At 59.0% G+C, this 21,048-nt stretch overlaps 1 protein-coding gene across 1 annotated transcript; it reads right to left on the bottom strand.

Moving 5' to 3' along the window:
- Positions 1-853: 853 nt before the first annotated feature.
- Positions 854-20,484, bottom strand: Acan (aggrecan). Its single transcript, XM_090321701.1, has 18 exons — positions 20,415-20,484; positions 19,103-19,489; positions 18,807-18,981; positions 18,237-18,364; positions 17,180-17,473; positions 15,926-16,285; positions 15,118-15,292; positions 14,868-14,995; positions 13,883-14,176; positions 13,557-13,754; positions 10,213-13,103; positions 9,723-10,131; positions 5,801-5,914; positions 3,204-3,362; positions 2,673-2,755; positions 2,180-2,324; positions 1,736-1,918; positions 854-1,496 (listed from the first exon to the last, which is right to left on the bottom strand). The coding sequence occupies exons 1-18, from the start codon at positions 20,482-20,484 to the stop codon at positions 1,429-1,431; spliced, it is 6,261 nt and encodes a 2,086-aa protein (XP_090177827.1). The 3' UTR covers positions 854-1,428.
- Between the last annotated feature and the right edge of the window lie 564 nt (positions 20,485-21,048).

Raw genomic sequence — 21,048 nt, 5'->3', positions numbered from 1 at the left:
TCGGCCTGTGTCTGCCTGGGTTCTGTTCCCTGCCTCACGGACAGCCTGGCTCTGGGATGTTGAACTACACGCGTGTGCAAGCCAGAAACCGGGAACACTGCCACATGTTCATTAGGAGCCAGAGAACCCATTTGCCTCCAGCACAACTAAGCAGAGTGCCTTGTTTTCAGATTGTCTGCACCTTATTGCTCGGACTTCCCCCACTTTGGGCCTCAGTTTACCCACTGCCTCCTCTCGGGTGAGCTACGGGAGTAAGGGCAAAGAGCTGCACGGTGACGGTGTTTTGAGACGGGGTCTCTGTGAGGCCTCTTGCTGGTCTCGAGCTCCCAGGGCTGCCTCTGCCTCTCAGGTTCTAGGATTACAGATGCGCCCCAGCACACCACACGTCCACACTTCTGCACCGCAAGCTCACTTCACACTCCAGGGCTACACAGGTGGACGGCACACCCAGGCACGGACAGGCGTGTCCACACACACTGCACACAGACATGCGGGCTCAGGCGGACCCCATCCCACAGAGGCTCTAGCGCGAGTCAAGCACGGCAGAGCTTATGGAGTCTCCCTCCCCACAGAATCCCTGACCAAATCATGTCTCCACCACCCCCAGACCCCTTCAGGAGGCCCCAGGCCACGGTGTCCTTTCCCTTAAAAAAAAAAAAAAAAAGGAAAAAGAGCGATCTCCTCCAATGTCTTTATTATTTATAATTATCATAATCTTTAGTTTTCCAAAAATATAAATAGGTGCACGGAACACTGGCGCCTGCACCGTCCCGGGGGAGGGGGAGGGGAGGGGATGGCAACCTCCCCTGGGGAGGGAGTGGCCTTAACCAGCCCTGCCAAGAGAGGGAGGGAGGTGACCCCTCCAGAGGTGACAGGAGCTGCATTAGGGGCCTGGATGGCCGCCACTGCCCTCCCAGGCCTGGCCCATGACAGGTGTGAAGCCCCTCTGGTTCCTTTTGTCTCGTACATTCAACTGGGGTCCCGTGGAGTCTGAGCTGGTCAGTTCCTCCCTGCTCTCCCGTGGGGGGGCAAAGCAAGACCAACCCAGCTGGGCTTGGGTCAAGTCTGGAAACAACCAAAAAAAATAATAATCTTTATTTAACTTAACCCCTCCCTTCTCCCCTCTCTCCCTGTCCTGGTCCTTGAAAGGCACAGTGGACGGATGGATGGATGGATGGATGGATAGAAGTATTTCTCTCCACTCAGTCTCTGGGTGACAGTGAATTTGCTTGGCTTTGGCTTTTGGTGGGGAGGCAAATCAGATGCAGTTTGGGGGGGCCTGGGGGCGGGGCATACACAATGTCAGATTTCATGTTTCCTTCTTTAATGGGATTCCTTATAAGACAAGAAGCGACAGAGAGAGGACACCACCTGGGCAGGGCCCCCCCTGGCCTCAGCATCCTGGGTACAACGTTCTGGAAGCTTCTCTCAGTGTGCCATGCTGGGTCGGCTTTGCCGCCAGCTCCTCTTCTGCCGTTTGCTCTTGTAGGTGGTGGCTGGGATGAGGGGAAGTGAGGAAATTGGGGTAAAGTTGGGGGGCTCGGCCTAGGCTCTCCCCACCCTCGGTGCCCTCCCCTGCTGGATTTGAACTTTGAACTTGCTTGGCCAAGGGGCGGGAGACTGGGGACTTAGGATGACCCCTGGCTCCCATCGGGCTGGCCCAGGACGCCCCTGGGTGTGCAGGCCACCACTGCTGTCCCTGGGGATGGCATCCAAGCCCGGGGGCAATACTCACGGTCCGTGCAGGTGACCCGCGGCTCCTCCCAGTGCCCGCTGGGCTGGCACCGGATGGTGGGCACGTGGCGCTGGACGAAGCCCTCCGTGCACTGGTACCGCATCAAGGAGTTGATCTCGTACCGGTCCCTCTTCTGCCCCAGGGTCCTGGCGTGCTCCACCACGGGGGGCTCTCCACAGGCCACTGTGGGGGCAGATAGCAACAGAGAGGTGGCATCTGTGATTGCCCAGGTGGGCAGCGAATGGCTGAGCCCCGGGGCAAGGAGCTCTGCTGGGCCTTGTTGGCGGGGGACAGGAGCAGTGCCGAGTCTGGAGATGAGCCGGGCAGGGTGGCTCGTCCTGGCTACTCAGGAGGCTCCTGTCTGATTCCTGGGTGCTGAAGGACGCGGGCTCTCCCCTGCTGGCCTCCTTCAGATTGGAGGTTGGGGTCCCCCGGCCCGCTCACCTGTGCCCTTCTTGCATGTGAAGGGCAGGTGGTAATTGCAGGGGACGTCATTCCATTCTCCTCCCTCATGCCAGATCATCACCACGCAGTCTTCGCCCGTAGCAAAGAAGTTGTCCGGCTGGTTAGGTCGCCACTTCTCGAATTGCTGAGGGAAAAGGAGAAGGGGTGAGGGAGGGCCGGGTATGTCTCCCCCCCCCCCCCGCTTCAGAGGGAAACCTGTCTGCAGACCTCTGTGGTCTGGGGGAGCCAGGATTTCTGGCAAGAAGCAACCCTCCAGGCACCCACTATCCCTGCCACTTTGTGTCTGTCTCCTTCGTGGACAGCCTGGGAGATGCCCTGCGCTAGTCACAGAGGCAGGACGGAGCCAAGCCCCATTTCCTCCTCTCCCTCCGGCAGCCGCCGGGCTCAGTGAGTGCTTTGCCTGGTCTGAGTGTGTGTGGCTGGGGAAAGGGGGTGTCCTCACCCCACTCCCTTGAGCCACAGCTGAACTCACCAGGGGGTGTCCATCTGACCAGCGGAAGTCGCCTTCGATGGTCCTGTCATTCAGGCCAACCCACTGGTAGTCTTGAGCGTTCTCTGCAGAGGGAAGGCCAGGGGGGATTCAGTGTTGGACCCTTGGGGATGGAAGCCGAGGGGATGGAGGTGGTGGACTCCCAGGTCAGCAGGAAGGTCATACAGGTCAGGGTGAAGCCACGCTCCTGGCCCTAGAGATTCTAGCTTCTCTTTGGGACCTCAGGTGTGGGGATGAGCTCGCCGTACCAGTGCCCTAACCCTGCGGCCTTTCTAGGTTCAAACCGGTCTTGGGGCTTGAACTCAGGGCGAGCGCTCTCCCCCTTGAGCCACAGCACCACTTCCAGCTTTATCTGAGTGGTTTGTTAGAGATAAGAGTCTCACGGCCTTTCCTGCCTGAGCTCCTCAGTGGCCCCTGCACCTGGCTGCAGTCAGCTGAGTCCTGACACGCGAAGCCTTTTTTGTCCACACAGTGGCCCCCCTTCTTCAGAGCCCGGAGCCCTGCCACACTCACTGTTGACGAACTCCTGCTCCTCTTGCGTGAGAATGCTGCTCAGATGGGACTGCAGCTCGCGACACCGCCTCTCCGCGTCCACCCAGGTCTCTCGGTCCGGGAAGTGGCGGTAACAGTGACCTTGGAACTTGGTCCAGCCCTCCTCACATACCTCCTGGTCTGCAACACAGGGCAGGGGCTCGGATCGGGGCAGGGGTCCCTGCCTGCTTTGTGGCACCGTTTCTCAGCCCACTGTAAATGCCATGCTTTAGAATCCAGGGCCAGGTAAGCAGAGAGCTTTGTTGTTTTGGGTGCTTATTCTGGTGCTTGGATAAGGGTCTGGGGGCCTTCCCTGAAATTTTTGTGTGCTCCAAGCTGGCACTCTACCACTTGAGCCATGGCTCTACTTCTGGCTGTTTTGGTGGTTAACTGGTAAGAGTCTCCTGGACTTTCTTGCCCAGGTTGAACTACAATCCTTAGATCTCAGCCTCCCGAGTAACCAGGAGACAGGCGCAAGCTGCCGGCTCCTGGCTGGAGGCCTGTTTTGGCAGCTTGCATGTTCTGTACGTGTCTAGGAAATGACCAGATGTAGTTTCCTGCCGTCGTGGGCATGCCTGCTCTGGAGGCTGGCAGAGCCCCGCAGGCCTGGAGGGAAGTATTGAGACTTGGGGCAGAACGTCGCTCAGCGGTTGTGGGGGTCTCAGAGGAGAGCAGCTGTCCACGGCAGACTGAGCGGGGCCAGGAATGAAATCTGCCCACAGACCCTTGAGGACACAAGGCTGGGAGCTCCAAGCTGGAGCTGGGACCCTGCGCAGGAGCAGAGCGCTTCTGTCCTCAGATTGACAGACTGGATGAGGGCAGGGGCCTCTGACTTTGGGATGACCTCTGCGTCCTGAATCCTGGCAGACCCTGGGGAAGGGTGCATGCTGGGGGCAGCTCCTTCACGAGCATGGCCTGCTAACGCTGCGCTCCTTTCCCTCGCCCCGCCTGGCCATGGGAGGGTTTATACCATGGGAACTGGCAGGTGATAAAAGTCAGGACTTCCATGGTTGACACTGGCCAGCCCAGCGCTGGACAGAGGGAATTCCAAGGCCCCCTCTCCCCTTGAGCCTCCGGGCAATGCGCTCTGGGGTTCAGGGAGAGGCGGTGTATGGCAACCTCAGCCCCCACTGATGGTCAGATCTCAGTTCCCTGAGGGTAGACGTGTGGCTAGGCCAGGAGGAGAGGAGACAGAGACCGAGCCTCAGAGGCCAGCTACCGGGGTGGAGGGACTGGGGACAGAGACAGGCTTGTAGGGAGCTGGAGCCTCGGGAGGGAACTGTGGCGCGGTGCAGGGGAGCAGGATGAAGGTGCAGCCATGCTGTGCTGGGCGCCCGGGGCCACCTGGGTGGAGGTAACACAATGTCTCTCTGCTCCGCGGGGCTACAGAGCCTGTGCAGGTTGTACCTCTGTCCCAGGGACTCCCCGAGAGCCTGGACATTCCAGATCTTCCCAGATTACTCCAGATCTCTCCCCCTCTACAGCAAATGCTTTGGCACTGTGGGAGCAAGGTCCTGGTAGCCATTCCCAGCCCAGCTGAGAACTCTGGACACGAGTCACAGGGGTTCTCGAGGTGAAGTCGGGGGTGGCAGGCTGCAAGATGTGTGTGTGTGGGGGGAGTCTAGGCCTTTTCTTCTAGAATCCTGAAGACTTTTCATCAGCCTGTAACCTGGGCGGTGCCTAAGAGATGTGTGCTTTGTACCTCCCCACCTTCCCCAGGCCTCAAGGGAGCTTAGCCTTCCCAGGAATCTCAGCTGGGCTTTCTGGAAGTTTCTGAGAGTCCAATTGGACAGTTCACTGAACAGGGCTTTGAGCTCCGGCATGCTGGAGTTGTATGGGGGGCCACAGTTGCCAACACTGGAAAGTTTCTCCCCCACCCTGCCCTTTGAACTGCTGGTGAAGCCCGGCAAGTCGTTGTCGTGGCAACAATGCCAGGGGCTCAGAGAGGGCTCCGGACCGAGCCACAAGACACGTCTGCCTGGCTCTACACAGCTCAGCCGGCGTGGCAGGGTGATGTGGAGGGAAGGTGATGCGTAGCAGGCCCTGCCATGGCAAGAGGAGGGCATACATAGCCCCTTCCCCAGGAGAAGGGGGAAGATGGCCCTGGGATGAGGGGTGCCATGCTGCTAGGACCACAGAAAAGCCACAAAAGCCAGTCAAGCCCCATGGAGGGCAGGCTGCGCTCCTGAGAAGAACAGAGCTTAATTCAGACACGCAGAACCAGCTGTGCCCGGAGTGACCCGGGTGTGCCCGGCCTGGCGGTGGCACCAGCGAGTCCTGGAGGAGGTTAGTATTTTAGAGATTCCCAGAGCCCCACCGCTCAGAGGCAGCCGAGTCTGTGCGTCTCCCCTGTAGTCAGCCAGTGTCTAGGAGGAAGGGTGATGGGGAGGAGAAGGCTGAAGAGTGGGGCTCTGTAGGGGCAGACTTCACACAGTGGCCCCTGGATTGGCTGGCAAGATGGACCTGAGGGCCCAGCCAGGGCCTGCCTAGTGCCTGTGTTGAGAAGGGGAGGGCGGGGAGGGGGCGAGGTAGGGGTGCACGTGTTAGTGACATTAGCTGAAGCCAAGCTGCAGCCGTACCGATCTCACACCGGTCCCCTCCGTAGCTGGGAAGGCATAAGCATGTGAAAGAGGTGCTGGCATCCACGCAGGTGGCTCCATTTACACAAGGGCTTGACAGGCACTCATCAATGTCTGCAAGAAACCAAGGGCCACCGTTAGCTTCCCGGGGCAGCTTGAGCCTCACCGGCCAGCGTGGCAGATGCCTTAGGGATGGCCAGTCCGCTCTCTCCAGGGCCTGGGAGGGGACAGGCTGATTTTCCTGTGGGCCGCCGCTGCTGCTGCTGTTGTGCCACCACTGCCATCTTGGAATCCAGATGTGATTTCTTTGTTGGTGGTGGTGGTCCTGGGGCTTGAACCTGGGTCCTGGGTGTTGTCCTTAAGCTCTTTTGCTCAAGTCTAGTGCTCTACCGTCTGGAACCACAGCGCCACTTCTGGTTTGGTGGTGGTTCCTTGTTGATAAGAGTCACAGATTGTGCCTGCCTGGACTGGCTTTGAACCGCGATCCTCAGATCTCAGCCTCCTGAGCAGCAGCTAGGATGTCAGGCGTGAGTTACTTCAGATGTGATGCTTGATTGGCCAAGTGTGAAGTCTTGGAGCCAAGTCTGGAAGAGAGCTGGTAAGTTCCAGAATCAGAGGCTGCCTTTTGTGAGAACGCGCATCGGGCACCTTCTCCGGGATTATCTATATCAGGAAGCTGTGGCGTCTTGACTGGCTGGGGACACTGGGCCCAGGGAGGATGGGCGAGGATGGGGGTGGTCACGACGGGGCAGGGTCCTCAGCGTTCAGATCCGTGGGAAAATAGCACCTGGGGTGCTGGTGTGAGGCTTACTAGACTTGTGTACCCAGCGGTACCAGCCTGGGATGCAGGCCGATGCCACCCGCCTCATCTTCAGAAGTCTCCTCTCTTCTGTTCTTCCCATGCCAATGTGTTCTTTCGATCTGGATTTCTTCGTGGGACTCCAGTTGGCAAACCACCGGCCTCTGCTTCAGCGTTTTAATTAGCTGAAGTGAGAACAGACTCTCCCAATCGGGTTTTCTTGTACCTTTCTGAGACGCCGGAAGCCTGGGAGGCCTCTCCCTGCTGGGTTTTGGTTGGGTTCCTTTTCCCGAGCGTATGATGAAACGTAGGCGCATCTCCCTTTGCTGGAGGGACCGGTGGCGCAGAGATTCTGCAGTGAGTGGGGTCTCCTGGCTTCTGGTACGTTACGCTGCCAAGCCCTGGTGTTCTTCCACAGCCCGTGCTGTGTTGTGGCTCTGCACAGGCCTGCCCAGCAGCTATGTCCCCGGTGGGGAACGGAACTTCTGAGTCCACTTCAGTTCTGGAATTTGGTGCTCCGGGGAGAGAATGTCCCACTGGGTCCTCAAGCTTGGGTGGGTAGAGACTACTTCCCGGTCAGAGTTGGGTTTGCTCTGGCTCGCGAAGCTCTCCTCCTCCTCTTCCTTCTTCCTCGGCCTTCTCTCACCCCAAGTCCTGTGCTGCCTTTCTTGGGGTTAGAAACGGAGAGTTCCCTGTGCACAGCCATTTCCAAGTCAACCCCTGAGGTGAGGGGCTACGGATGGAAAGCCCAGCGTGCACTTGGATTCCCAGCCTGCACCAGGACCAGCAGCAGCAACAGCAGCAGCAATAACAGGTCAGGCCAGTGGGCAAGGCAGAAGCGGAGGGCGGCCGTCCTGTTCTCTTGTGTCGATTGGCGCCATTAGGGGAGCTGGGAAGCGCTGGGCCGGGGGAAGAAGCCAATGTGCTAAAGCAGTTGTACAGAGCAGGGGGTGGGCAGCCTCTGGGGAGAAGAGCCAGACAGCGCCTCTGGGGCCGCTGGTTGACCCATGGGAGAGGGACCGGAAAGGTGGGAGATGGCACCTCACCTGCCCCAGAGTGCATGAGGCCTGCGTGTGTTCTGCCAGGGGCGTGTGGATGCCATAACAGTACAGATAGGGTGGGGGGGCTGCCTCCATTGCCACTCAGTCCCATAAAACCTCGTCTCTTCCTCTGGTGGCCCTGACTCCCTCCCTCTTTGTCTGAAGGACATTGGGACATCTCTCAGCTTGGGAAGGAACTGGGGTATACGTCCTTCTGTCAGCAGCAACAGGAGGAGGGCATCCCAGACAAGAGGACAGCAGGTAGAGGTGGAAAAGAACGCAGGGAAGTGGCAGCCTTCACCAGGGAAGAAGGGAAACTGGGGGTCAATATTGGCATGGAGGGTGCACTGATCCCCACACAGAGAGGACACTGGCACCGTTACCCCATTCTCAGGCAGGGAAACAAGTGTGGGGATTTACTCATGTGGCATGTGGCGGACCCATCAGAAGAGATGGAGCAGAGAGTCGGGATGTGAGACCTTATATGGAGAGAAAGAAAGACACGGAGTTGTGAACTCTTAGCACCTCATTACCACTTCTATTCCAGCCCCCTACAGGGCTCACCCATCATTCCTGAGCTGGGATTTTCCCAATTCCTCTTCCTACAACAGAAGCTGGAAGGGAAAGGATGGTTTGATCCCAAACCAGATCCTGCAATGACACCTCTCCCTGAGGAGAGGAAAAAAACAAACCAGGATTCCCCAGTGTAGGACAGAGACGAGGAGACAACGCACACAGGCACGCTCGGGCCTAAATGGGAGACCTCAACTCCCCGACCTTCCCTTACTCCCTCTCTAATCAAGGACATCTTGTTCAGGCTTTGCTTAGATTATAGCCCAGGACCTCTAAGAAAGCAAGACTTTCTTGGCTTCCAAGAAAATGCCAAAGATTGATGACCCAAGCAAGGGATTCACCATTCAGAAAAACAAGAATGCATACGTTATTCTTCAAGTGACTCGTGATCAACCTGTGAAGCTGTGCGCTGCGAACAGAGATGAAAAAGCCTTCAACCCAAAGGCTACAGAATCAGCTCCACAGAATCACGAGGGCTTAAAGCTGAGAACCAATGACCTCCGCAGCCATGGGGGCCTGGTTAGTTGAACACAGTTCCAATGCTCCGCTCCTTTTCCTGGCTCCCTGGAAATCTAGCTTTATTTATTTAATTTTGTGGTTTGGCTGTGGGGCTTGAACTCAGGGCCTGAGGACTAACCCTGACATTTTTTTTTTCAAGGCTAGTGTTCTACTTCTTTGACCCACAGGTCCACTCCTGACCAGTCTGGCTTTGAACTGTGACCCTCAGATCTCAGCCTCCTGAGTAGCTAAATTATAATGTGAGAGCCACCAATGCCTGGCTTTAGCTTTTTTTCTTTTTCTTTTTGCCAGTCCTGCCTGGAGCTTGAATTGGGGACCAGAGCACTATCCTTAGGTTTTCTCAAGGCTAGCACTCTACCACTTGAGCCACAGCACCATTTCCAGCTTTTCTACAAATGTGGTACCAAGGAATTGAACTCAGGACTTTGTGCATGCTAGGTAAGCACTCTACCACTAGGCCAAACTTCTGGCCCTTGCTTTGGCTTTTGTGAGCTCAGCAAATTGGCTTCATGCTCAAGAGGGACCTTTTTTATCAAGCCAAGTCTGCCCTACGATTCACATGTGAATGGAGGCTCTGCTCCAGCCGGGAGAGTTAGCAAGGAGCCCCTCGGAGATTCCCACATTCTCCCCCAAATTCAACATCTCCTTCGAGTTTAACCTTCAAAAGTCAGGCACCTTTTGCCATTGACTTACATAACGCTCAATGCCTCCGTAGAAAACGAAGTACTAACTTGCCTAAGGATTCAACCTGAGGTTTTCTTTTGCTTTGTTTTGCTTTTTCCTCCTAAACCTTTCTGTGGACTCGACGCTCTAGCAACACGCGCCTGCCCCATATTTCCTGTGGCTTCTCCCCCTTCCTTACCACCTCTGTCTCCCAAGTAGCTGGGATTACAGGATTGAGCCGTCATGCCTGGTTTGTGCACAGGACTTTAAAGCTATAGTGTCTCCAAACTACAAGCACCATTTAAAGGACAAGTATCCCCAGCAATACCTTCATGGGTCCACTCTGCGTCCCCGGACCCCCGTGGAGAAGTGGGGCTGGAGGCGTCTGTTGGAGCAGTGGCTGTGTTGGAGGTTTGGGTCTCTTCTCCTGATTGCCAGGGGCTCAAGGGCTCGGTTTCTGGATGTGCCTCTGCCAGGCCCTCTGTCTGCTGCTCAGACACTGGACTGCTAGCAGTGATGGCCCTGTGCAGTCCCGAGCTGTGACCAGACAGGTCTCCAGAAGCTGAGACAGCAACGGGTGCCTCCGCGTCCACGTCGTAGCTGGTGGTGGCCTCTATATTTACTTCTGGGCTGGCCGTTTCCTCCCTGGACCCTTCCTGAAAGGCCAAAGGGCTGACACTGGCACCCAGGCCTGAGCCACTGGCCAGCTCAGCTTCTGAGAAGGCTGAGGTGGTGGACTCTGGAGATTCGCCGCTGGCCTCAGGGGTCACTCCAGGCTCAGGGTAGGCAGATGACCGGCCGCTGGCCTCAGGGGTCACTCCAGGCTCAGGGTAGGCAGATGACCCGCCGCTGGCTTCAGGGGTCACTCCAGGCTCAGGGTAGGCAGATGACCCGCTGCTGGCTTCAGGGGCCACCGAGGCTTCTGCTCCGGCCCCGGAGAAGTCTGGCGTGGCTCCACTTGAGTCCCCGGATGCCAGGACCTCCCCGCTGGCCTCAGAGACCTGGGGCATGTGTGACACAGGGGATTCTTGGCCAAGCTCCTGGGGAGCCATCGGTTGGGTGATGCTCTCCACCAGCTCTGCAGTGGTCCAGGTGAGGTCTGGGACTGCGGTGGTGTCCCCACTGGCGCTTGTGCTGGCGGAAGATTCACCACTGAGGTCCACGGGGCTGGAAAAGTCCCCGCTGAAGTCGGGAGGGCTTGGTGGCTCGCCGCTGGCTTCCTGCCCCGACTGCAGCCCACTGAGGTCCACAGACGCAGAATGTTCTCCTGAATACGCCCCGCTGAGCTCCCATGTGGCAGAAGGCCCTTCTCCGGCTTCCTGGGCTGTGGGGGCCTGGGTTCTAGATTCCACCCAAGTTCCATCCACTAGAGAGATGGTGGGGATGCCCGGCTCAAGCCCGCTGCCCTCAGATGCCCCTGAAGACGGGCTGCTCCCAGCCTCCGCTCCCGAAGACTCGCCACTGACCTCGGCCACCCCACTCGGAAAGCCACTGAATTCTGGAGTCTGTGATGGAAGCCCACTGGAATCAAATGTTCCAGAAGAATGTCCACTGACATCCAGCATCCCAGAGGTGCCGGACAGGTCTGACTCCCCAGAGGGGAAGCCACTGAGATCCACAGACCCCAGGCCTTCTTGCTCTCGAGACGGAGTGGGGGTTACTTCCACCACACTGGTGTCCACAAGCACAATGCCAGATGATTCACCACTGCCACTCACGGCCCCGGAGGCCAGCTCAGGAACTTGGGGGGCGATCTCTCTGGATCCTGGCACCCCAGAGGGTTGCCCACTGAGATCAAGAGCCCCAGAGAATTCCCCACTCAGGTCTGTTATGCCAGATGATTGACCACTACCAGAAAGAACCCCAGAAATCTCTCCATGCACGTCTGGCTGTCCAGAGGAGAGGCCGCTGGGCTCTGTCACTCCAGACGCTTCCCCGCTACCATAAAGAAATCCTGACGGCTGCCCACTGGTTTCAGAAGTTCCGGATGCCTCTCCACTCAGGCCAGGAAACTCAGATGGCTGTCCACTAGTATCGAAGAGTCCAGATGCCGCCCCGCTGAGGTCAGGAGAGCCAGATGCATGGCCACTGAGTTCAACTCCTGAACCAAGTCCACTAGCCTCCAGCTCATCAACGGGCAGCCCACTGAAGCTGACAGTGCCCCTTCCTTCCAGCTCACTGGCTGTGGTGGTTGTCACCACTTCCACCAACGTAGCATCCACAAGGGAGACCGTTGGAAGCCCAGATGGGAGGCCACTGAAGTCGGGCAGGCCAGAGCCACTCCCAGTGTCCACTCCGGAATACTCGCCACTGGATCCAGAGGGGAGACCGCTCACTTCTGGAATTCCCGGAGGTAGCCGGCCCAAGTCCAGGGCCCCAGAAGCAGAGCCTACCACATCCTCTTCTCCAGAAGGCAGCCCACCGAGGTCCTCCACTCCAGAAGTGGATGTTTCTAGACCTTCTCCTCCAGTAGGAAGCACACTGACATCCTCTACTCCAGAAGTGGATGTTTCTAGACCCTCCCTTCCAGAAGAAAATCCGCTGAGGTCTTCTATTCCAGAGGCAGAAGTTTCCAGACCTTCCCTTCCAGAGGAAAGTCCACTGAGGTCTTCTACTCCAGAGGTAGAAGTTTCCAGACCTTCTCTTCCAGAGGAAAGTCCACTGAGATCTTCTACTCCAGAAGTAGAAGTTTCCAGGCCTTCTCTTCCAGAAGGAAGTCCACTGAGGTCTACTCCAGAGGTAGAAGTTTCCAGATCTCCTCTCTCAGTAGGAAGTACACTGAAGTCCTCTACTCCAGAGGCAGAAGTTTCTAGGCCTTCTCTTCCAGAAGGAAGTCCACTGAGGTCTACCCCAGAGGCAGAAGTTTCCAGATCTCCTCTCTCAGTAGGAAGTACACTGAAGTCCTCTACTCCAGAGGCAGAAGTTTCTAGGCCTTCTCTTCCAGAAGGAAGTCCACTGAGGTCTACCCCAGAGGCAGAAGTTTCCAGATCTCCTCTCTCAGTAGGAAGTACACTGAAGTCCTCTTCTCCAGAGGCAGAAGTTTCCAGATCTTCCCTTCCAGAAGGAAGTCCACTGAGGTCTACCCCAGAGGCAGAAGTTTCCAGATCTCCTCTCTCAGTAGGAAGTACACTGAAGTCCTCTACTCCAGAGGCAGAAGTTTCCAGACCTTCCTTTCCAGAAGGAAGTCCACTGAGGTCTACTCCAGAGGCAGAAGTTTCGAGATCTTCTCCTCCAGTGGGATGTTCTCTGATGTCCTCTACCCCAGAGGCAGAAGTTTCTAGAACATCTCCAGAAGGCTGCCCACTGAGGTCCCTGAATCCAGAGGCGGAGCCGTCTAGGCCCTCCCCTGCAGAGGGCAGCCGGCCGACCTGAGGCCTGCTGGACCTCACCACCCCGTCTTCCTCTCCGGAGGGGGAACCATGGAGGTCTAGGTCACCCGAGGGCAGTCCACTGCCCCCTGAGGGCTGGCCACCGGAGTCAGGGCGTCCCCAGCCTTCTCCACTGCCTGTGAAGTCAGGGGCCCCAGACGCCTCCCCAGAGCCCGACAGAGGCAGCTCTGTGCCGTGGAGTGGAGGTGTGGATGGCTCTGCTGGTGGTTCCGAGACGGAGGGCTCCACAGGCACAGCGGCCGTGGCTGAAGGTCCTTCCATGGCTCCTTCAGTGGCTGCCTCAGATTCTGGGCTACTAGGAGGCCATGTGGTAGGAACCCCTGGAGGGAAACAGGAAGCAAGGTGAGCATGTGTTGGAATGGAATTCCTTGGAGGGAGAGAGGGCAGGAGGAAAGGGGAGAGGAAGGAGGGAGGGAAGGAAGGAAGAGAGCAGGGATGAAAGAGGGAAGGGACAGAGGGAGAGAAGAAAGGCAGTAAGGAAGGAGGGATGGAAGGAGTGAGGGGAAGAGAGAAGGCTGGGAGTGAGAGGAGGAAAGAGGAAGAGGGAAAGAAGGGAGAAAGAAAAGGAAGGAAGGAGGAAAGGAAGAAGAGGAAGAATGAAGAGAGGGGAAGCGGGAAGAGGAAGGAGGGGCTGAAAAAAGAAAGGGGAAGAAGAGAGGAGGGGAGGATGGGAGAGGAAAGAGGAGGGAGGAGGGGAGGAGGGAAGGAGGCAGGAGGGAGGGGAGAGTCAGTTCCAGGGGGCTCCCTTCCCTGTCTGCAGGGTCTGGACCCACCTGGTGGGGGGGGTGTGGCTGGCTCCCCTGCAGTCTGGTTTTCAGGCTCACTGGTGGTGCTGGGGGCTACGGGAATGTCCACCCCCGGGACAGCAGCCATGTCCGGCCTCGCCTGGGTGACTACCCAGTCCTCTACGTCTGCGGGTGGTGTGGCTGTGCCACCCTCTTCCTCTTCTGGAGAGGGCACTGCTGAGACACCTGAAAGGGGGGGGGGTTGGTGAGGCCGCTGCAGGACCCAGTGGGATGTCTGTGTCCTTGCTGCTGGGTGGCAGCCTGGAGGAGGTGTCCCCAGGTTGAGGGGTCTCCCCGGGGGAAGAAGCCCATACCTCGGAAGCAGAAGGCGTGGTGCCTGGACAGTGGGTCGGGCAGGCCGGTCTGGTTGGGGTAGAGGTAGACAGTCCTCACGCCCGGCTTGTCCCCGCCGCAGGAGGGCCTCGGGGTGACGATGGGGTAGCGCAGGCTGCCATCTGCCAGCCAGCCCGCGTAGCACCTGTCCAGGCCGCGGCCCCAGGCGGCATACAGCTGCCCCGTGGAGGCCAGGGTGGCGTTCTGGGACTCACAGAAGGCCACGGCTTCTTGGAAGGTGAACTGCTCCAGACGAGTGACAAAAAATACCTCCCCTGGGGACAGAGGCAGGCCTGTGACCCTCCAGGACACCTCCCTGCCCCAGTGCTGCCATGCTGGCCCAGGGGTGGGGCCATGCCACCGAGGCTCCGCCCCCACCGGGCCCTGTGGCCCCACCCACCTCCACCTCCACTCCTATAGGCCCCCATCTCCACTCAGCCACGCCCATCAGGCCACACCCCTAAGATCTCCTGGGACCCTGTGAAATAGGTGGTTCAAAGGCTTTGATTAGTACTAGACTGGGCCTCTAGATTTTTCTAGGGCTCGGGCAATCCTTGCCAAAAAATAAAAAATTAAAAAAAAAAAAGGCAGTGTCACCAGCACCACAGGGCCGCAGAGTCCTAGTCCCTGCCCCTTCGCTTCTTCCTGGATTCTCTACACACCCCTAGTCCTTCTCCGCCTGGACCTGTCCCCCAGCCCCTGTGGGCTGGCCCAGGGCAGAGTCGGGCCTCTGGGGGTTAGGGAGAGGAAGGCCTTTACAGTGAACAGATGGATTTACCCACAGGCCTCGCTGCTTGTTAAAGGAAGGAGCCAGTATCCCCTGCACTATGGGGGTCCCACGGGGAGAGGGGCTTGGACGGAAGGAGGGGGTGCATGGGGGTGGGTGGGAGCCCCCCCTTTCCTCCTGTCTCCCCTCTGAGGCCCTGGCCCACGCAGAGCCCGGCAGGGGAGAAGAGGCATCCGTACCCTGCAGCTCGGCGACGTAGCAGTACACGTCATAGGTTTCTGATGATGGCCGCACGCCGTAGGTCCTGACCCCTGGGCTGCTGTCCTTGTCACCCACACATGGGGTCCGTGGGCTTACAATGGGGTACCTGCACCAGCAGAGGGGAGACAGCAGTGGCACAGAGGCATGAGGGCTGTCCTGGGGGCCGGGATCTCGGGGAGCTGTGATGTTTACGATCGTACATGATAGAAGGCGGGGTACACCACTCACCTGACCGTCTGGTCCTGCAGCCAGCCTGCGTCGCACTGCTCGTAGCCCGCCTCATAGGCCGCCTGCAGCTGTTCTGGGGAGGCCATGACGGCCCCCGCTCGCAGGCAGGCCCGATGGGCCTCCTCGAAGGTCAGCGAGTAGCGGGTGGACCCCGGACGGTAGTGGAACACAACCCCTGGGTGGAGAGGGAGATGGAGAGGTGGGGCCATTCTACGCCTGAGTCCCCTCCCTGCCACTGAGACAGACAGGATTCCTCCCGGCAGGCCTGTGAGCACTCGGCGAGGGGGGGGTGGGATGGTGGGGGCCAGTGAGAGCACCCCAAAGTCCCCCAGAGGGAGCGGCCTCGCCCGAAGGCCCTTCCTGGCCACAGGCTGGAGTTTGGGGAGCAGCTGGACTCTAGTATGTGACACCCCAGGTTTTCAGACATGACAGAACCCATGGAACGCAGCCATGGGGCAGGAGGAACTTTCTGGAAGGGGTCTACACCAAGCTTTATTGTTAAGACAGAGTCCTGCTGTGGGACTGGTGATTCAAGGTCCTCGGGCTTCAGCCCCCCCCCCAAATGCTCTGCCAGGAGTCCAGGGGAGCCTTGCAGGCGGTAGGAGACCTGCTCCATCGACGGGGCTTGGCTCCCGTTGGCCTAAGTCAGCCACAAACAAATAGGTGGGTTTGGCTGTTTGCAATTGGACTGCATTGGTGGATCCTGAACTTTGAAATTCCTGTCGTTTCCCCCGTGTCACCAAATACCAGTCTTCTCTTGACTTGGTGTCCCCCACCCCCACCACACACTGCCCAGAGCTGGACTTACCCCTGAAGGGACCGGGCTGGCCCGGGAGCCCCGCCCTGCCTGGGCTGGAGGTCACCTGCACCACAAGATCGTCACTGGTGAAGGCTGTGGCGGGGCCCAGCCCCCCCGGGGATTCTTCCGGAAGGCCCCAGGGCCTGGTGGCCTCAGGGGTCAGCGGGAAGGGGGCCTGGGGCTCTGGGGCGGTGGGGGGGACGTCAAAGAAGGGCCTGGCTGTGAGGATCACGTTGCCCCGTGCCTCCCCCGCTGTGGCATTTCCGGGCAGGGGCAGCTCCAGGTCCGGCCAGGTCACTGTCTGCACTGTGATCTCCTCCTCGCCGCCCACGTGGAAGAAGTTTTCGGGGATATCCGTGAAGTCTTCACCTGGGGCAGGGGGCGGGATCAAGCCTTAGCCTGGCAGCCTGGGATTGGCTGTCGCAGGAGGCTCCTAGGGCCAACGAACCGCCCCAAGCCCAGGAGTGGGGCTGCGGCTGGAGTGGTTGAACACCAGCCTTGAGGGAGAGCGCGAAGGGACGGCACCCAGGCCCCTGAGATCAAGCCTCGACACCAGGACGGCAGCCATCGCCACCAAATGAAGTCTTCACTTGTCAACATGAGGTTCTTGTTCAACTTCTTCTTCTTTCACTAATGCTCTGGCTTTCTGTTATGAGTGCTATTATTTGCCACACTGGGGTTTGAACTCAAAACCAGGCACGGTAAGTACTCTATCTCTTCAGCCATGTCCCCGGGTCTTTGTTTAGTGTTTTGATTTTTCCAGCTAGGGTCTTGATTTTGTCTACAGCTGGTCTGTGACTTCCATTCTCCTCCCTCAGCCTTTTGTGTAGCTGGGACCACAGGTGTCTGCCACCACACCCAGCTTGTGTGTGAAGATGGACTCTTGCCTTTTTTTTTTTTTTGCCAGTCCTGGGCCTTGAACTCAGAGCCTGAGCACTGTCCTTGGGTTTTTCCTCAAGGCTAGCGCTCTACCACTTGAGCCTCAGCACCACTCCCAGCTTTTTGCTATGTATGTGGGGTATCAAGGAATTGAACCCAGGTCTTCGTGCATGCTAGGCAAGCACCCTACCACTAGGCCACACTCCCGGCCCACCTTTTCCATTACAAAGGGCAGGCAGCATTTCCCTCCTGTAGTTTCCCGCCCCCCCCCCCCCCCGCAGCCTCTCCATCTCCCAGTCGATGAGGCAAGCGAGACGGTGATGGGGCAGAGCTACACACTGAGAAAACACGGGCTGCAGACCCCAGCCCTCCGCCCTTCCTCACCTGTGTAGCAGATGGCGTCGTAGCGGGACAAGGGGTCGGGGTAGCCGGTCTGGTTGGCGTGCAGGTAGACAGTCCGCACGCCTAGGAGATTGCCTCCGCAGTTGGGCCGGGCTTTGGAGATGGGGTAGCGCACGCTGCGGTCTGCCAGCCAGCCTGCACTGCACATGTCCATGCCGCCCTGCCAGGCCAGGTAGAGCTGGCCGGTGGTGGCCAGCCGGGCGCCCAGCCGGCGGCACTCGCTGGCCGCCTCCTGGAAGGTGAACTTCTCCGGGGACGTTGCATAGAAGACCTCGCCTGGGGACGACACAGTTGGCGGGGTGAGGGTCCCCTCCTCCCCTGCCCTGTCCACCTCCCCCAGGGTCCGGGGCTGGCTGACCGCCCAGGGCCCCGATCCACGTATCTGAATCACACAACTTGCCCCTCATTTCCTGTGATCTACCCCCTATCTGGATTTGGGGGCAGGATGACAACAACATATTATTTTCTGTGTGTGCTGGTCCAGAGGCTTGAACTCAGGGCCCGTGTGACCTCCTTGAGCTTCTTTAGCTCAAGACCAGAGCTCTACCACCTTTGAACCATGGCATGACTTCCCGCATTTTGGAAATAAGAGTCTCGTGGGCTTTCCTGCCCGGGCTGGCTTTGAACTGTGATCCTCAGATCTCAGCCACCTGAGTAGCTGGGATGACAGGCGTGAGCCACTGGACCAAGAGCAGAGAGGGAATGGGGGACCCTGGTGAAAATCCCCCGGGGTGGGGGGGCTCAGACCATCCTGGCCTGGACACTTGCTGTACCTGATCCCACCAGGAGGGGGCAATCCAGCGAGCTGGGTTCGGCCCTCGCAGAACCAATCTCCTGGGGACCAAACCCCAGCCTCCTCGGGCATGCTAAGCAAGCTCTCTACTATCCAAGCGACTCCCTCAGCCCTTTGGCTCTTGTTTCGTTTTCCAGGCAGGGTTTTCCCCCATCGCCACCTGCTTCCGTCTCCCCCTTAGCTGGGGTTGAAGACAGCACCACCACACCCAGCTATGGCCGAGGCCGGCCTGGCAGGACTCCTCACCCTCCATCTCCTCTGCGAAGCAGTACACATCGTAGGTCTCGTTGGTGTCTCGGATGCCGTAGGTCCTCACACCGGGGAATTCATCCTTGTCTCCGTAGCAACCTTCCCGGGGTGTGTGGATGGGGTACCTGTCAGGAGCCCAAAGTGGGGAGTGACGCCAGGAGGCGGGGAGGGTCTGGCACCCATCTCTGGGTTCAGGGTAATTCGTGCCTTAATGGCAGCCCTGGGACTGAGCACTAGTACCACGCTGGCTCCATTGGGGCCAGATAGTCACGAAACGATCGTGGGCCACTGGGTCCAAGTGACAACCACTCTGTTACTCCAGGGCATGCAAACCAAGGTGGCTGTGCGCTAATAAAACGTGATTCAAACTGGACTTGACCTGTGGGCCGTTTTATGGATGTTGGCCTCTGCTCAGTGTTACTAAGTCTCCTCGGCTGCATGTGGCAGATGCTGTACTGCCTGTGTGTGCGTGCGTGTGCACACGAGCGTGTGTACGGCATCACTGCGGTCTGATGGTGCCAGTGCGTGCGAGTTGAAGACTCTCCCAGGCCCCGGGCCTCGGCTCACCTGACGGTCTGGTCAGCCAGCCAGCCGGCGTCGCACTGGTGGAAGCCGTCCTCGTAGGCCGCCTGCAGCTGCTCCGCCGTGGCGATGACGGCGCTGTTTTGCAGGCAGGCCCGCTGCGCCCGGTCGAAGTCCAGGGTGTACCGCGTGGAGATGGCCCGGTAGTGGAACACGATGCCTGCCGGCCGGGCGGATAAAGAAGCCGGGTCAGGCGCAGGTGCCCGGCAGAGGCCAGGACCCCGCGGGGACTGGCAGGGACCAGGCTGCTGCCTGCATCTGTCTGACCCCTGACCCCTCACCTTTGACCACGACCTCCAGCGTGGCCTCGCTGTCCTCGATGCCGTGCATCACCTCGCAGCGGTAGACGCCCGAGTCGTTGGAGCGCAGGCTCTGGATCTCCAGGGTGGCGTCGCTGGGGACGGCGGGGTAGTTGGGCAGGGAGACCTTGTCCCGGAAGGCGCTGTGGACGCGCACCTGCCCCTCCGTGGCCACCAGCAGCACCACCTCCTTCTCCCTGGACACGCGGCTCCACTTGATTCTGGGGGCCAGGGGCGCGGTGGACGGGGCTGTGGTCACGGGGTGGGCGGGGTCGAGGAAGTAGCAGGGGATGGTGAGGGAGGTCCCCAGGAGGACACGCAGAGGCGATGGCTGCGGGATGCTGACGCTCAGCGAGGAGGCCTCGCGGTCTGCGGAGGGAGGGGCGCAACCGTCAGGGCCCAGGGCCGCTCACCCTGCCTCCCCGAGGATCCTTCTAGAAGCTTGCTCCCCGGAGAGGCCAGGGGCGGGAATGGTCTGGGGAGCCGTGTTCCTCACCACCCATCCCCCACCACCCCCACGGGGCGCTCTGCACCTCTGCCTCCGGGTGGTGAGGCACGTCTGTCTTCCCAGCCCATCTGGGTGACAGAAACTGGAGGATCACAGTCCAAAGTCAGCCTCACTGAAAGCCAAGACTGCAGGTGCATGTGCAAACCTGAGACCCTCGCTGAACAACGAGCCAGCAGGCGAAGCACCCCGAGTTCAAACCTCAGAACACACGGAGAGAAAGAAGGACACCGAGAGACACAGGGTGGCAGAGAGCGAGAGACACAGAGAGAGGGGAAAGAGAGAGAGGAGGGAGGGAGGAGGGAGGGAGGAGGGGGAAGTGAGGAGAGAAAGAGGACTGCCCAGGCAGAAAAGGCTGTGAGACTCTTATCTCCCATGAGCCGCCAGAAAACTGGAAGTGATGTTGTGCTCAACTGGTAGGGAGCTAGTCTAGAGCAAAAGAGCTCAGGGACCACCCAGGCCTTGAGTTCAAGCCCCATAACTGACAACAAAGAAGTCCATCCAACACCGGCCATGGATCAGTCCCAGCTTCCCTCTCCCTCCCTCTGCCATTTCCCTCTCAATTTTTCTGTCTTCTCCTCTTGTTTCTCTGCATTTTCCCCAGGGCAGCGTGAGGTGGTCTGGGTGGCAGGCGGGAGAGGAGGCAGCTGAGAGCTGGAATGCCCTCCAGGAAAAGTGTGTATGTGTGTGTGTGTGTGTGTGTGTGTGTGTGTGTCGTGTCTCTGTACACAGCAGCACTAAGTTCAGTACCCAGTACTCAGAACCCAGCACTCTGATGGTGATCCTCACCTGACATCTCCTCTGCCCTGGCTGTCGAGAGGGCCTGCAGAGTCACGAGAACCAAGAGTAACGCAGCCATGGTTCACCTGGAAGACAGCAGGAAGCATGAGCTGCAGGCGGAGGCCCGGGGAGGCGCCCCAGCCCGCTGCACACGCTGACAGCTTCTCCAGCAGGATTTGTGGGCGTCTGTGCCCACGGCAGGCGGGGGGGGGGGGCTGCAGCGGGCCCTTCCCTCCCCAGACCTGTCCCCACCGGCCACAGTGTGCCCACAGGGTTTTTCTAGGTGACGTAAACACTCGACTCTCACAAGCTCTCTCTTCTCTCCTTCCCACCCCGTCTCTGCCTCTTTCTGTCTCTCCTGTGTCTGTCTGTCCCTCACACGCTCATGATCACCTTTCCGTAAGCCACAGGGTGAGGGCATGACGGGAGCCTGGGTCAGTTGGTGACCCATCACTCATGGTGGGTGGGGGAGGGGACGGGGAGGGGACGGGGAGGGGACGGGGAGGGGCAGCGGGCCGTGCTCCGCAGTCTCAGGCCCGCCACCTCTGTGAGCACCTGGAGAGCTGGGAGTCTCGAGTTCCCACAGCCCCACGCAGACCCAAACATGGCTTCCTTCTTGTCACCCACAGGGCCGGTGTCACCA

The sequence above is a fragment of the Megascapheus bottae genome, chromosome 30 (genome assembly GCF_031878675.1).
Source record: "Megascapheus bottae isolate mThoBot1 chromosome 30, mThoBot2.hap1, whole genome shotgun sequence".
Lineage (NCBI taxonomy): Eukaryota > Metazoa > Chordata > Mammalia > Rodentia > Geomyidae > Megascapheus > Megascapheus bottae.
Note: the sequence above shows the minus strand (reverse complement) of the source record. Positions and strands in the feature narration are given on the sequence as shown.